The following is a 17,112-nucleotide window of genomic DNA, read 5'->3' as shown; positions in this document are numbered from 1 at the left end:
TAGGTTAAATTATTTATTTTGCCTTTACTTTGGTGAGTAAAGTCAAATTGCTCACCAAAAGTAAAGCCACTTAACTGGAGCACATTAGTAGTGGTAAAGTGATGTATTTATTTAGCAGTACTAACGCTTTGAGCATTTATTAAACTCTACTTCATTACATTATATATATATTTTAAATAATAACAAGTGGTGAAATTTTCTGGCTTGTTTGTATATTTTTTGTCTTGCATGAGCAACCTCTAACGTACATGGCTGCCTCCCCGGGTCTTTCCGGTCGCGTCTTTCCCCTCCTTTTCCATGTATTATTCCACCAAAGAGCTTTGGCGGCTGAGACTGAGTGCTTGTTGACGTCAGCAAACTTATCCAGCAGCTGAAGAGGCGAGCTGAGGAGGAGGAGGAGAGGAGAGGAGAGGAGGGAATGAGCCTGCTGGATGTGGAGCTCGGACCGCGCAGCGCCGAGGATCGTGGACTTGTTTTCTCCGGGACTGCTCGCACTACTTTGTGGTTCCAGTGTAAGTACTGCCGCTCTGCGTTCCGTTTCCCGAGCACCGAGCCTGCTGTTTGGAGTTCACCATCGAGTTTCTCGCCTGTGCTGGGAATGTTTTGTGTATCGTTTGCACTCTTGCGCCTGTGCGATATGCTGTTTGCCACCAAGACGAAGTTGACACAGTTGCGTTGAGCTGTTTATAATATGTTTGTTTGTTTTCTTTAAATCAGAGTTTTGGGAGGAGGCAGGCATCGTTGTTCCCGAATTCAATTCTCCCTTAACTCCTAACGGGAAACTTTGTTGCGCAAGTCCGTGCAAGGTGGACTGAGCTCCGTCGAGTTTGCCTCAAACATTTTCACTCAAAAATCTTTATTCATGATTTTTTTCCGCGTCTTCCGCCACTTTAAAGTTAGTGGTAGTGGATATTTGCTCGTTTCCCCGCATCTCATTGACGCTTTTCAAATAAAAGGAAGAGGGGGAGAAAAAAAGTCGCTCTCATTTGCATTTGCAGTGACGTTATTTTGGATCATTGTATTTAACATTGGAGGCACACACAGGGGGATACACTTGCAGCTGGGATACACCAATAAATGTCTACTTCAAACATCACATTTTCTGCCATTTCAGACTTCGTCGCTTTCGCTGTGTGCGTGCCTTTGTACTGAGTATGAGGTCGTGTGTGATTGTGTGTAATGCATCGCCTTATTATTTTCTCAGTGAGAAGAGGCACATTGATCTACCTCCATAGTCTGCGAAGGCATATGAAATGGCTTTTAGCTTTCATCATACCCTGCCTAGATAACCATTTCAGCAGAAGATGACAGCAGGGGATTGGCGATGTTAATAACTTTGTAAATAGCTTGCCATTGTGTGCTGCCAGACATCACTGACTTAAGTAGTGGACCCTAATTTGTGGAGAGATCATGTGCCCATTACTATGAGGACTTATAGTGCTGTCTCTGCGTATTCTAGTACTTCTGGTTTCTGCCACATAGTGTTCATTTTATGGCTGAAGAGTCGCTGGTTCCCATTGTGGCGAAATAGAGATTTTGGGAAGACTTGTTGAGATCAGCATGATTTCACAAATTTTCAATGTTCAATCTTGAGTCTCGACCCTTGACAGACTCATGGTATAACAGCAGCTGAATGAGCTCTGGGTTATTATTGTTTTTTCCTTCTGTGACTGGTAGTAGTTACTAAATAGCTTCTGTCAAGCATGTCATATTGTATGCAGTAAAAATCTCTATGAAGTAGCCTTGAGGGTTGTACAAACAGCCATTCGGGGCTGCAGTGTCTCGGCCCGGAGTAAGTCAAGAACAATGTGGGCATCGAGGTCTTAGTAAAATAAAGGTCATGTTAATTAATAAATGACAGCGTCTTACTGGCCTTTAGTAGTCTTGGCATTGGTTGTTTTTGGCAGCCTGTGGTTTACTCTGTTAGGGGAACTTTTGCTCTCAGCACAATCATAAAGACTGTTGTTGATATTTTTCAGCAGTGTGATATTGTCTTTTGTGTGTGTGTGTGTGTATGTGTGTGGGGGGGGGGGTAGTTTCATAAAATACAGGGGCTTTAAACTGTATGCTTGATTGATTTTAGAGCCCAATAGTGACTTTGAAACTGCTGCTGATATTGGGGGAGGTACAGATTTAAGATGCAATAAAAGTCTTCAACAACATGCCTTAAAAACACATTTGAATGAATATATAACAAACAAAACAACATGAGATATTTTTAAATAGCATATGAGGAGACTACACGGACATCAGAAGGGGTATATTTTTGAGTCCATTTCTGGTCCCTGCAGTTATTCAGTGATTGCTAAACCTTTGAACCCGGAGCTGTTTTTCCCCTCAGTCCTCACTCTCGTTTACAGGCTTTTGGCATAGTCAGTACATGTCCTAGTTAGGCATGTCGTGTGTTGTTATAGTCAAAGACAGACAAGTGCCATTTGTTTTGCATCCCATTGGTACTCTGTATATTGTCAGCAACTAAGGAATAATAACATGCTTTGATTAAATAGTCTAGGAAGTGTTAATTTCTCTCAATTTTTGTGTGTGTTGTGAGCATGTGTGCTGGATGATGCACTTGGGAGTGAAACTGACTTACTGAGATTGCGGTTAAGATAGATAAGCTACTGCTGATAGTACCTCTATTATCTTCATATATTGTAAGTCGTATTCTTTATTGATTCCTGATCAATTATACCTGACTGCATATTTACCTTCAACTGTATTATTATCCGAGACTGAAGACTGCTGTGGAATCAGATAGAAAAAAAGGCTTGCATGTGACTCACGTGTCCAGAAGCTCTACTGTCATGAGTTTGACATTGTGGAGAGTTTGGTCCAAGTTATGCATTGGAACAGGAAATCTTTTCCTTAGTTTCCATTGAAATTGGCTTATTTTAGCTAATTTTATTTTATGTTTTGCTATGAGTTTGATTGCAATAAGTCTCACGAGTTGGAATGGGGTCATGTTTATCTCTTCTTTAAACACCAGTCTGATGCAGGAAGTCTGCTTTGCTGTATTTTTTTATTTCATGATTCATCAAATGTTTCAGTTGGTTCAGCAGCCAGACTCTGGCTAGGAAGTCATGTTACTGTAATAGATGTAATATGCAGTTTATCATTGTCTTACCAAAGTTTGCAAGGCCTTCTCTGAAAAAGATGTCCTCTGGATGGGAATATATGATGCTCCAAATCCTGTACATTCCTCTCGCCGTTGAAGGTCTTGATCGTGCTGTGCAGGCTGCCAAATCCAGAGGCTCTAATGTTCTCTAATTGATCTGGATGGTCTCTGTCTTCTTTAGTCCAGAGAATGCAGTGTCCACATTTTCCAAGAAGATTTAAAATTTCCATTAGTCTGACCGCAGAACAGTTTTCCACTTTGCCTCAGTCCATTTTAATTGAACTTTTGTCCAAAGAAGCTGGCTGCATTTCTGGATCTTTACATATGGCTTCTTCGTTGCACACAGAGCGCCTGCATTTGTGAGCTGTTTTTACAGAGTGATTACTAGAAATGTTCCTGAGCATATGGCAAAGATTTCCATGACAGAATCATGTCTGTTTTTCATGCAGTGCCACCTGCAGGCCTGAAGATCAAAGGCATCCAATATGTTCTGCTTCATCTCTAGCGCACAGAGATTTCTCCAGATTCTCTGGAACTTTTAATGATATTATGTACTGTAGATGATGAGATATCTGCACAGTTTTATATGCAGGAACATTATTCTTAAATTGTTTTACAATTTGTAGACAGGTTTTTGCAGATAGAAGGGCTCTGGCTATCTTTACTTCAGAGAGGCTCTCTCTAAGATGCTCATTTGAAACCCATTTGCCCATCTTACACTCCCGCTGCCAATTAACCTAATTAGTTGAAAATGTTCCTTCAGCTGTTTCCTTTTTAGTACCACTTACCTTTCCAGCTTTTTGTTGTCCCAACTTTTTTGAGACGTACTGCTGCCATCAAATTCAGAATGAGCTAATACTTTTTATGAACTAGTAAAATGTCTCTGTTTAAACATTTGATATATTTTCTGTGTACTGCTGTGAATACTATATGGGTTTATGAGAAGCGCAAATCATTGCTTTCTGTTTGTATTTGCATTTCACACAGGGTTTTTTATGGAAATAGAGAATCAACCTAATTAGCTTTTAGTTCTGAATAAAATCTAAATGTATCTAAAGCTGATATGATATGAATATATAATATTGAAGTTCTGCTCTATGCACAGTAATTTATATTGCTTCTAAATTAATTAAAACTGTTTATCCTCGGTATTCATTTCGCTCTCTCAGTTCCAGTGGTCTTGTGTGACATCAGTGAGTTCAGACTTGACCAAATTAAATGCAGATGGGAAGTGGGTGGGGGTGTTTTGAATGGAAATTACATGCAAAACATTCAGAGGTTTAAATGCATCTTTGCATTTAATGCTGGCAAGCATTTAACCAAATAGGGTTCAGGTTATCTGTAGCAGAATTTCCACTTGGAAATTGTTTTGTGTATTTGCTGAGCCCAATTGGTCACCCGCTGAGCTGAATCAGAGATATCCTGAGAAGACTTATTATCAGTGTAGGTAGTGGATGACAGCTTAAAGAGCAGCCTTGGATACGCAGGCTGTGCAGGTTGAGCTGGTGTCTCTGCTTGTGTGTGTTCCTGAAGCCTAAAAAGAGCAGAAATGGATAGTTCTTTGATCAACTTGTCCATTCACAGAAAATTAACAATTATGTTGTTATTGTTGATTTATTTTCAGGTAAAATATAGCAAAAAACACAAATGTTTCTTCCTCTCCTTGAATATACAAGGTTTGCTTTGAATTTTTGACAATTCATGATAAAAAAATAATATAAATATATAAAATATAATATAAAAATAATGCTAGATGATGGTCCCATGATTTAATGCTATATGTAATATATTAATATTTTTATTTTTTATTTTTGTGAAAATTAGAAGTGGTGCACAGGTTTTTTTCTTGAAGTAGCCAAGCAGCAACCATCAACCATTTGTCACACTGACCTCAGCCTCCTTACTGTATGTGTGTTGTCCTCTGGTTTCTCTGTTTAAGACACTTTAAGATGACACATCACTGCAAAATGCAGCACGATATTAACACACTGATTGGCGACCTTGGAGGCTGCATGTCGGAACATTAGGTAGTTGGGTAAAATCTGCATATGCTCCTGTAATGTTGACAGCGCTCGTGCTCGCCACTGTCTGCCTGCCTTCAGAACGTTCAGCAGACACATCTATCTATCAGTTCACGCTTGCACAGTGACTGATATCATCATTACTATCAGCCTGTGCTCTCAATGCCTCACTGTCGCCAGAAACTCTATTACAACAAGTTCATCATTCCACCTCGAGCAGTTTGCTGTCAGATTGCTGGAAAGCCGAAGTGACTGCAGCCTCATGTGCAGTTGGAAACATCAAACAACTTTTCATCCACTATGACTATTGCAGCTGTTACCTCTGGAATAAAAATGGGGCAGGAAGATTAAGGTTCTTCCTATTACTGACTCAGTTTTCTCAGCCTCGTCGTGCCTTGGTCCAAAACCCTCACCGATGACTCGCCAAAGTCAAGAAAACTGATATTTCAGTCTTGCTTGGCAAAGGTGTCGATGCTCAGAAGTGTCAAAGCCTGTTGTCTCAGCACCTCTGTGATTGAACGAATCTTCTAAGCAGTTCATATACATCTCAATTAATCACAAGCTCTTGCAAAGGAAGCGAGCTGAGCTGAATGAACCTTGAATGGTGCTGCCTGTTTTCCATACATGTGTCAAGTTTCTTTTGTCTCACTTTTCTTGGGTGATACTGGTGTTGTTCCACTTAATAGAGGCTGGCCCGGAGCTAATGGAATCTTTTGTGTTGTTCAAATGATTTGTCATTTTGGGAGCATATTAAGACCTAAAAAGAGAAGAAACAAAGAATGCAGCTAAAGTCCCAAACACTTTAAAAATGGATACTTCAGTGCTTTGATGTGGAAAACAACATGTTTGTTCCACTTTCTGCTGCATAAATTATTTCAGAGGATCCAACATAGTAAGCATTCTCAATAATATAAAGTAGTCCAAAAAGTTATGAAACATCATCTTTAGTCCTTTAAATAAATGTTGAAATTGCATTTCTGATGATAAAATTAAAAATGAGCATATGTTTTTTGTTTTTTTTAAATAAGCCAAAGCAATAATTCAATAGTTTGCATGTTGACCTTTGTAACATTTCAGGATCAGTATAGGATTAAATATCTCGCCTGCCATTACTAATGGACAGATTAAAGTCAGATCAGATAACCAATTAGCCTGGTACTTTTCATGTTTACTTCTTTGAGGCATTTCTTTCAAACTTTCAGAGATCATTATGTTAATAGGATACATTAGTATAACAGTTATAGCTATAAAAAAAAAAAAAAGAAGAAGAAGAAGAAGAAAAACAAGTTAGAAACGGAGCAGTGAAGGTTAGAACAGTAGAGCCTCTTTTGTGCACTCATACAGTGGGCTTTTAAATGACTGTTTCTGGGGAAAAACATTTTGTGTGTCAAATTAAGTTAAATTCTGAGATTTAGTTAATACAGTCATGCTTGCTAGAACAAAATCAGCCAATGGATATTCATGGATATTCTTATAGTGCACAAAATACAGACCCTTAATAGTTTTGTGACTTACTTGGCACACTGTGGTTTTAAAACTAATTAGGTTTGCTTGGATCCATACCAGCGCGTGGTGATATAGAGGTCACTGTCACAGAAATATGTCCAATAAAACAAATCTGCAAAAATAAAATGGGAGATAATAACAAAAGTAGAAAACTCGTATCATGAACGTGTCGTCTCGACACACTGCGGTTGTATATTCTCCCTTAAAAAAAACCCAAATGAGCCAAGGGTAAATAATTCTGCCAAATAAGTGAATGTAACAAGGTGACGGTCCTAATGAAAACTTTCAGCATGATAAATGAACCATCTTATTACTTGTTCTCCTTGGATACCACGTTAAAAACGGTCTTAGGGTAAAATCTTTCCCAATGATGTCCTTTCAGCATTTCATACCTTCAATTGTGCAGCTTTCCAGTTTTCCAGTGCAGTACTTTTCCCAAGGTTGTGAAGGTGTTATAATCTGATGGGGTTTATAAAACACAGCATGAGTGGAACGGTCTCTCTCTCTCTCTATAGAGCTTCACTCTCACAGGTAGTGCTTTGAAAGGTCAGCTGCACATATGGTCAAAATTGAAATATGCTGGGTGGCAATCTGGAGAGTGTGCTGACACTAAGGCAGGCAGCAGAGCAATACTATAGGGAGAAACAAGAGCTCACACCGTGCTTGCCTCTTTTCTATAGAAATGACATACTTGTTCATGGTTGGCATTTAATTTTGAGAGGTAACCCATTAATGGTTAGTACTGTAAGCATTTAGCACTAATCTTTTTAAGTATGATATTGGGTCTACAAAAATATGTGCCATAAGTAATTAAATTCATAAGCTGTTCAGACATGTCCTCTGTGGAAGCTTGGTTTGGAGCCAGATCCTTGGGATTTTACTGTAATTCCCAATTATGTAGTTGAGCTTTTATGATCTATGCTCCCCGACACAAGAAATCACTTTCCATATATTTTTGTTTGGGTTTTTCTGCCAGTGCAGCGAAATGAATGGGCAAACTCATCAGATAGAACATCTAATGCCATAGCAAGCCCAGACCTTGTACATACAAATTCAATCATTCATGTCAGGTACTCTGCAGCAGTGCTGCTATATTAGCTTGAATTTTCATAATCATTTGTATACCACTCTTACATATGATTGGATTTCTGCTAATATTATACATTTCAGCATAATGTTGTTCACCATTAAGTAAGTCAACTGATATTAACCAGTGGCGTGGATGTGATATCGTTTTGTCGCCTGAACTTGTCCTTCTTACTGGACGCTGTGGTCTCAGTTCTTTAGAACCACCTCAGAAGAGTATAAATATAGAGAAAATATGTTCCAGACCACCTACTGTAAATTTCCTGGAGAGTTTATGTAGATTGAGACCGGAGATTGTTGTGATTTTTCTCAACTAAAAAAAAAAAAAAAGAAGAATCTCCATGACAACAGAGGAAAGTCAATCTACGTGCGAAGGTGAAGGCCACAAGACGATTTGATAAATAAATTTTTCCTTTTCTTTCCTTTTTTTAAACAATATCTTTAAATGTGATGTAGAATGTAATTCTCATCAGACCCTGATGTTTTCTGAACTGAATAAATGACAAATAATTAAACGGCTGGTAAGAAAAAATAAAATAATTCCTACCGATAAAATCATTCACCATTTAGCATTTCCATGAATAAGCGTCTGCTCATTATTTTATCAGTTAATTGTTTGTGTAACGCAAGTTTCTAGAGCCAGGGGAGGTTTTTTTTTCTATTTCTTCATCTAGTGATGTGGCAGGGCAAGCAAAAGCGGATATTTATGAACAATATTTAAAAAAGGGAAAAATCAGCAAATCCTTGCACTCGAGAGACAAAAATCTGTATACTTTCTAAATGAAAATAGCAACAACCAAATATACTCAAACAATCAGTCATTTCAGTGATTGATTGTTCCAACTCTTAATATGCATTTAAATTAAATATTTAAAAAGAGCACTTTTATATCCTAAACATGTCACTTGAAAATATTATGAAAAAGAGAGTCTGTGTCTATAATCTCTTGCTGTAGCCTTTTAAACACTGCAATATTAAAAGAGATGAGAAAGGTGAATGAAAAGGTAGAAGAGCTTTTGTATTCATACCCATCTGTTGCCCATTGACATTTAGAGGAAATGTCTTTGCCTGTCTCTGGGATAGGTCAGATTGATCTCACAAGTAAATCACAACTGAGACATGGGAAGCTAATGATGAAAGAAAAATGAGCAGGCGAGCTGATGAGAAGAAAACTCCCGTCAGCCTTATTACATTATTGCTTTCAAACTGTGACTTTAGCCTTCCTCTGATTTGAGGCGAATTACAACCACTGATTTGATTTAATGTGGTCTTCATCTTTGGCGCTGTGTGTGGTTTTGCATGCTGTGTGCATTTTCTGAATCTAGTGCATGACATTGGCAAAGCCAAACCAGCTTGCAAACCTGAAATTAGTCATAACAATTCACACATTTAGTTTTTCATATACTTATGTGTCATTACTTTTGTTTGGCTTTTTGCTGTTAACCCATGGCTTGTAAATGTTTTCATGTCATTGCAAGGTTGGAGGCAGCTGAATGTCAGTGAGGACTGCTTATCAAGACTTGGATAAGATTATACATTTTGATTAATAAAAGTCTCTGTGCCATGTAATTTCCTGATAAATGAGCTTCTTCCTTTGTAAGAGATAAGCTAATGGGATGAGAAACATGGCTTCTCACAATTAGTGCATATTGCTATCAAAATTGGATAGTGATGGTAACTATAAATAGACACAACAGACATACAGACTGAATGCTAAAATCTTTTCCATCATTTCTCAGAATTCTGACTTTTTGGACACTTTCTTGCACTTTCGCCCTCACCGTGACAGCTAGCTTATTCACAGGAAATGAGCTTTGGTTCTGTGTGGAAGTCAAACTTCAATGTGTTTGCATGTCTGTGGTCAAGTTCACAACGATAGGGTGGTGTAAAATCTTCCCCATATGCTATATTTGTATTCTTATGGCACTATGCGTGATCAAGCCACTATGGCAGCTTAGTTGAGTCATTATTTAACCATACTGCCGTCAGAATAAGTTATCCACTCAGACACGAAAGCCTCACTTCCATCTTTCAGTTTGTTTAAACATTAAATCTCACTTAAAAAGGATCTGGCAAGTAAATCATTGAAACCTATCATAATGGACCAGAGTGTCTGAAAGACAACCATGAGTCAGTAATCAGCATATAGTAGAGGAGTGACAGTTGCTCTATCATAAGACGAAAGCTTGGACATTTGTGTGTGTGTGTGTGTGTGTGTGTGTGTGTGTGTGTGTGTGTGTGTGTGTGTGTAGATAGATAGATCTATCTATATAGAAAGTATACCATCTGCCTGATATAAATGGCAAAGAGGATGTTGAAAGGGCACTGGAAAATACTTAATAATAGCACTGGCACAAATAATAAAATAATAACTTCCCAGTTAAATTACAGTAGAGCAGTCTACTGCTAGGCAGCACGAAACTACCATTTTTTGCTCAAACGACCAAAAAGACTGATGCGCTCCTGCCATGATGAGGATCCTGTCCATTCATCAGTCGATCCACAATTCACAAGAATTACTTTTCCTTCATTATTATTAGTCAGAATTTTATCAAACTTAGAGACAACGATCACCTTATGGGTCTAAGTTCTAAGGACATTTAGTGGCCTGATTTACTTTTTCTTTTTTCTTTTTTTCTTGAGTGTATCTGGCGTCTGTCTACATTCATGCACTACTTTCACAAGATTCTTGCTCCTGATGTGATTAACAATACTGTATTCAAACAATTTACTTACTTTTCAGTGGATTTTCATTCTAATTAATTTGTGCAGTACAGACAGTCAAAGCCATCTTAGTCTTCCTGTACTAAACACATTACAGTAACTTGCATATTGTGATTGATCATGAACCATATAATCTACTGCTTCACTGACATGTCATTGTTTGTTGTGTACATTTATATTTCTCATGTTTCCTATTTATTAAAAAAAACAACCTTCACAGTGAATAGATTTTCAGTCACTTTTAACATTAATTCAGTTTTTAATTCACATGAATTGAGCATTTATTGTTATTACCCAACTGCTTAAAGGGCGGACAAACAGGAAGGGAGTAGCTGTGATGTGGCAACAACTGAGCTCAGAATGCCTGAGAATCTCAGCGACTTGCACTTGCAGTGATAAGCAAAACCGTGTTAGCAGTGCAAAGTGGGTGCTGAGTTACCTTCATCCCGAGGAAGAGAAATTGAGGGGGCTACAAGGGGTCAGAGTTAAATAGACCCTTATGATGATATGCTATATACATTAGGGCCTTGCTTCATCATACCCTACCCCTAGCATCCTCCTCTGTTACACCAACAATCTACACGTCCTCCCTCGGTTCATTGATTAACCTCCTCTGTGGTCTGTATCGCTCTTCTGCACACGTTCTACTTTGTCTCCAAACCGCTCACAGCTTCAGCCGTCCCTCTAATGTACTCATTTCTGATCCTGTCAATTCTGTGGTTTTTTTGGGGGGGTTTTTTGGGGGGTTTTTTTCTCAGTGCCTTTGTTTCCAAACCCTACATCACATCAGGTCTCACTACCATCGTGTAAACATCACTCTTGCTGTCCTTCTGTCAAAAACTAATTAAAATAAAACAGCAGAACACTTCTAAAGCAATGATTTACAATTTACAATTGATTTACAATGGTCAAGTATATTCATAAATAATGTGACTTTTTCTGCTCGTCGCACAAATTGTGGCCCTCCACGGGAGCTTGGCCAAGCACGCACAGTTTTGCCCTTTATTAAGCATTGCATTCTCTTTAACATGTGGTAATCAGGCATCTGGTTTGCTGACTACATTCATCTTTCAGAAGTCTAACAAAAGCATCGCTGTGCTTTGAAGCTGTCTTTCACGAAACGGTAATTTCAGTTTTCTGCCTTGCTTTGCTGAGCTGTTTGAAAGCCACTGAAATCTGTTGCTGTTTGTGACAGGATTAGAAAACCAGTTTTGTTTCTTCTCAAACTAGACATTGAACCGAGCTGACTCTTTGGGATGGCTGGTAACGGTGGTCAGTTACTAGTTATTCAGTTCAGCAAGATCAACATGTTTATTGTCAACTGTAAAAACTCCTGTCTTCTGACCAAAGACAGTAAGTTAGATGAAGATTTACAGCTGACTTAAAATTTATTTCATACAAAAATTATACGGTTACTAGGGCTGCCACGATTAGTCGACTAGTCACGATTACGTCGACTATCTAAATCGTCGACGACTAATTTAATAGTCAATGCGTCGTTTGAAGCTTTGTAAGATCCCAACAGACGCAGGAATAAGTAATAGGATTTAACAGTGTAATAACGGACTGAAACAGAAGATGGCAGCACTTCATGTACAAGGATGCCAGCTGCCGTTAAACCTCGAAGAAGAAGAAACTGTGTCCCAGAATTCATAGCGCGGCCCATCCCGGCCCTGCTCAGTTTCCAACAATGGCGGCAGCTATTTAGTTTTAATATTACTCTTATTATTCTTTCTGGGTCACAAAATAAATGTTTAACATATTTTCAGGCGAGAATGTAGCTGTGTAAACCTCAAATATCTGCTCAGTTTATCAAGACACCACATACTTTCAAAAGCGCTCTGACGTTTTCGGAGACACCTGTTACCCACCAGCTCGATAGCTAGCTGGGGTTCAAGGCTCACTAGAGCCGTGAGAAAACCGGACTCCCGGCAAATCGTTTTCAAACCCACCGCCGTCTTTCGCTACTCAGGTTAAACATGATATATAAGTCATTTAGATAACTTAAAAATGTTATTGTTTGTCTTTTTTTCAGTATTTTATTTGTTCCTGAGTAAATCGGTTTGGCTGAAATTAAAGTTATAGTTTTTACACAGATGAATAAACGTCAAGCAGACAACTAATTATCAGAAGTGTGAGATGCTCGAGAATATACTCTGATGTCCTGTTATATTTTAGATAGCAAGGAGCAGATGGCTGAGTTTATTAAACTTCACCGAAACAATCTGCAAATTTCATTTAAATTCAATAAACGATCATCTTATCTTTATTTTTAGTTAGCACATACCTTAAACACTTAAAGCTGTAAGCTAATGATAGTTATATAAGAGCAGATGCATGCTGGTGCAATAAGCTGTACGTTTTACATCCAATGGATGCATTGGATGTAAAAATTGTCATTTGTACCTAGTGCTATTATCTTAATTAACAACACTAAATTGTAAGTGTTGTTGCCATTGCACATTGCACTTTTTTCGATGGAATATCTAGGTTGTTTTATCAGGCTTATATTATATTATAGTATTTTTTTTAATGAGTGTACGTGATGTGTTGGTTGTATGTTTGTTGTTTGTTTTGACATACTGCGAATCAATTTCCCATCAGGGACAATAAAGTTACCATTGACCATTGACCATTGATCTGATTAGTCGACTAATCGCAAAAATAATCGGTGACTAGTCGACTATCAAAATAATCGTTTGTGGCAGCCCTAACGGTTACATTGCTGTTTTATCCTTGAGGACTTGAGCACATAGCTTCGATAGCTTTTATTTAATTTTTGACAAATCAGAACCCTCCATGTTTTGCTCTGGTTCTCATCTTTATTCACATTTAGTGAAAAGCAGTGTCGGGAATAAAAAGTCTACATTACATCATACCCTCATAGATACTATTCAGCGTTTGTGGAGCTGACAAGCAGCATTTAGAGGTAATGGTTTTGAGCAAATCAGACAGGGAGACGAACTTAACGCCGTCACCATTGGTGTTCCAATTTGGCTGATGCTTTATAATGGATGTCCTCCTGATCCAACACCTCCAAAGAAATCACTTGCATGCTGGTGTCCAAGGTGTCCACAGTTAATTCAGAAAGTCATCCCGTTGTGGGCGAAAACAGACGCCTTTTTATGGCTCTTATTTCCTGATGAGTAGCGTTAATTTCACAGGGCAAAGCGCTCTTTCCAGCTGGCATTTTTTATGCACTCGAGACAACACAACTGCATTATCCTCCTTTTGATAATGAATTGGCAAGATTTATGTGTGTTTTATTGGTATTGTTTCACGTTTTAGTTAGGAGGCTGATTTCTCTGTTCATTGCCTGAGTAGAGCGCATATCTCATCCTCACAGACCCGAATGCCTATTTATGCGTTGTAGATGTTTTGCCAAGGCTGCAGTCTGGAGTAAATTGCTTCTCAAGTCCGTTATTTATTTTCTTCTACACTATCAGCCTGGAAGCTTCTTCCATAAAGATCATTCACATTAAAACTAATTAGATTTATTTGGGCTCATTAAATTGCAGCCTCCCTGTGCAAACACATCGAGGATTTCAGTGTTTTTCTATGGCTGTTGTCTGTGCTCGAACTTGACTAGACATAACACCTCTTTATGACTTCGATGCATTAGCCGCCGTCTCAGTTAAGCTACTTTGCAGTGTTGTGGTTTGTTTGCAAAAACTGTAATGAAACCACAAAATTAAACCACATAATTATTACTTTTCATTATCAGATTGATGTAATGGTGTCGTTTGAACACAGAACAGCATTTGCCTTTCATGTTGGAATGAACTTGTTTAGTACTTTTTCTTTCTTTTTTCTTCACTTTGATGAATAGAAACCGAGGAAGAAGAACGATCCTTGGAGTATGCCTTCCTGTGTATTTTGATGAAATCTAGTATCTTAGTATTTGTTCTACTACATTCATCCGTCCATTTTCCATTTCAGCGTAGACGAGGTTAACACTAGGCGAGAGACCCTTGACAAGGTTTTCCTTTTTTCATCCAAATCTTTTTTTCCAGATTTGGACACAGAAACATTGAATTGTTAACTAATCATATTTTGTGACTTGTTGTGTGTTGAACTTTAAGTCAGACAACATGACCTCTCAATAAGGGGAAGGTAACCCTGCCAAAAAATTACATAATGCCCTTTTGCAGCAGAATCCAAAAAGTATCCAGAAATAAGTGAGACCTGCTGATGTGTAGTGAATGCCGTGAACATTTTTGATAGTATTGCAACTAATGGTTTCTCAGTTCATGAGTAGTATAAAGGTTTGGCTGTTAAGGAACAATGCAAACAATAGGAGAGGTTTTCCAGCTTGATCCCCAAGGGTGCGATGGCCTTTCTAAGATTATCCTGCCTCTTGGTGTCATCCATCCTCAGGTCTTTGCCGAGCAAACTACTGCATGAAAAATGGCACTGACCACCAGAGGCTCATACATTCACCATGGTGCCACATTCTTTGAAGCCCCCGAGCTTTCACAGAAAAAGGAACAAACTTCTGTACTTTTTTTTTTTTTTTTTTTTTTTTTTTTTTTTGGAGGGTGCAGTGGAGCCACCAGTAAAATATGCTTTGCTTTTCAAGCAGACAGTAGTTATTTGCTCTCCAGTGCAATTTAGACTTTCTCTCCACTAATGGAAAGAAGAGTAGCAGGAATTCTGGATCCCTTGAAGTACATTAGCAACTTTTTTGTTGTGCTGCAGTGCAGCTAGTTTAGAGTAAACCAGACTAAACTGTCCACTTTTAAAGATAGATGGAGAGCTAGACTGATAGACAGAAATATATTAATATTTTTCTTTTGAAATATTTTGCACTCCTAAAAGAGAGGATAAAAAAATTACTGCATTTCTGAATATATAAAACATAGTTTTGGTAATTGGTATAGATTATACAATCATATTACACATGAGTAAAGTTGCAAATATAAGAATCTCTTGGAAATAAGATCACCTAGTTTGATAAAATGTACAATGAAAGAAATATCAGGCCTTTAAAAAAACACAAGTTGTTTTCAGTGTTGCTCATGATGGTATTTTCAGAGAAATAAAATTCCAAATACTACAACTGCAGGTCAATGAATCATTTGTACCATGCTTTGTTGATGTATTGCTATACAGTACTGCTATAAAAATTCCATTTATCTTGTTGTTTCTTTTCCCATCATTGTCTTTTTTTCTTTATCTAGCCCACCAGCTTGGATGGTGGTTGCTTAAAAATCCTTTTGGCAGTACTGTAAGGAAATCTAGTAGGCAGTGAGGAAATCTAGTATGTAATTGCAGCTCTAACAGCAGTTCGGGTTAGCTCTTTGTGCAGGAGCCCAGATACAGACCTGGAGGGTGACTCTGTTGAGGCAAGCTTAGCTGGGTAGAGTCTCAGTAGTCCTCTTCCACAGCAGCTAAGATCATTCTCGAGGAAGGAAGAACATTTTTAGCTGAATTGCAGTTAAAGCTGTTTTTGCTCAATAATTACTTTTCCTTTGTTTGATTCTGATCTGACAGTTTGTCTTTGTAAAAGGAGACTATGTTGCTCACTGTGAGTCTTTTTCTTAAACACTATCCTGTCACATCATTCTTCCAGGTTGGCCTCTTTTGTGTGTAAAATGGGCTCACTGAATAGCAGCTGAAATTACCATTTAGAGACCAAATTCTCCAAACTTTGTGAATGCTCAGAAGCATAGACCCTCAGTAAAAGCAAAATTTCTATCAATGCTCTTTCATTGGATTGCTTGAGGTTGCGCAGGTGTCTGTAATGATGTGACGGGTGAGCGCACTTGTTGTCACATAATGCTTAATCTGAATTTCATTTCATTCACCTGTCCCACGTACATTGCTTGACAATCACGAATCTAAACATCTAAAGTGTGTTTAACCTTTGTACAGATAAACCAACATGCACTGGCAGTTGGCAGTTGGAGTTAGGTTACATTTTGTTTTGCCAAAGCACTTATTTTAGCTTAATGTTTATAGAGTAACTCACAGGAGCAGCGTGGCAGGTTATAAAGTTTTAAAACTGGGTCAGAAATGCCTGACTTCACATTTATTTTCTGTTTGCTGCCCTTACACACTCACCAGCATAACTGTATGTTGGCTAAAGTACCTTTAAAACGGACACTGGTGCAGTCAAGTGTGGGGCTGACTGAGTCACATATGAGAGAGGCTTTGTCATGTGATCATAAGGTTATTTCATATTTCTTTCACTGTCTTGGGATTGAACCAGACTTAAAAAAAAAAGACTGCTTAGAAAGTGGTTGTCAATGAGGGAAACATGGTCGGATCTTTAATGTACGAATAACACCAGTGGCAAGTCGTAAGGAACCTGGAAATCTTATGTTTTTAAATCATGGATAATGACCAAAGGTCAGTTCATTTCTTGTTACCATAACACGTTACACCTTTCAAGCTGCTTTAAAATCTGTGCAGCATAAGAATGCTATTTGAATGAGGGAAAAACTCCCATGAGAAGGATTAAGTAAAAAGAATAGGTATCTTGTTGGTACGGAACGCAATCGTAGATTTAATATAGACAAAAAAATACACCTCCACCTGATGGGGAGGTTATGCACCAACTTCCAGGTGTAACCAGCATTGCACCATCATGAAGACCTGGAAACAAACCACAGGAGACGACACTCACACCATGCACACATACAGGAGATGAAAACAAGG

The 17,112-nt window shown here is 38.3% G+C and overlaps 1 protein-coding gene and 1 long non-coding RNA gene across 5 annotated transcripts in view; one reads left to right on the top strand and one right to left on the bottom strand.

Moving 5' to 3' along the window:
- Window positions 1–293: 293 nt before the first annotated feature.
- gulp1a (GULP PTB domain containing engulfment adaptor 1a) overlaps window positions 294–17,112 on the top strand; it is a 91,994-nt gene continuing 75,175 nt past the window's right edge. Inside the window, exon 1 of one of the 3 annotated variants that reach the window (XM_004559166.5) lies at window positions 294–512. In XM_004559166.5, coding sequence (XP_004559223.1) covers window positions 419–512 — 94 coding nt within the window. In that variant the 5' untranslated portion in view covers window positions 294–418. The remainder of the gene's footprint in view (window positions 513–17,112) is intronic. The other 2 variants (XM_004559167.6, XM_012921314.4) reach the window with 2 other exon arrangements.
- On the bottom strand, window positions 4,343–16,178 carry LOC143412998 (uncharacterized). 2 transcript variants are annotated; one of them, XR_013093554.1, is made up of 6 exons: window positions 16,077–16,178; window positions 15,777–15,853; window positions 7,035–7,101; window positions 6,652–6,754; window positions 5,786–5,893; window positions 4,343–4,649 (listed from the first exon to the last, which is right to left on the bottom strand). It is a non-coding gene; the product is annotated as an uncharacterized LOC143412998 (long non-coding RNA). The 2 variants fall into 2 exon arrangements; XR_013093553.1 differs by having other exon boundaries at window positions 15,777–16,134.

This window comes from Maylandia zebra, linkage group LG16 (genome assembly GCF_041146795.1).
Source record: "Maylandia zebra isolate NMK-2024a linkage group LG16, Mzebra_GT3a, whole genome shotgun sequence".
NCBI lineage: Eukaryota > Metazoa > Chordata > Actinopteri > Cichliformes > Cichlidae > Maylandia > Maylandia zebra.
The sequence above is the reverse complement of the archived record's forward strand: the minus strand, read 5'-3'. Positions and strand labels throughout refer to the sequence as shown.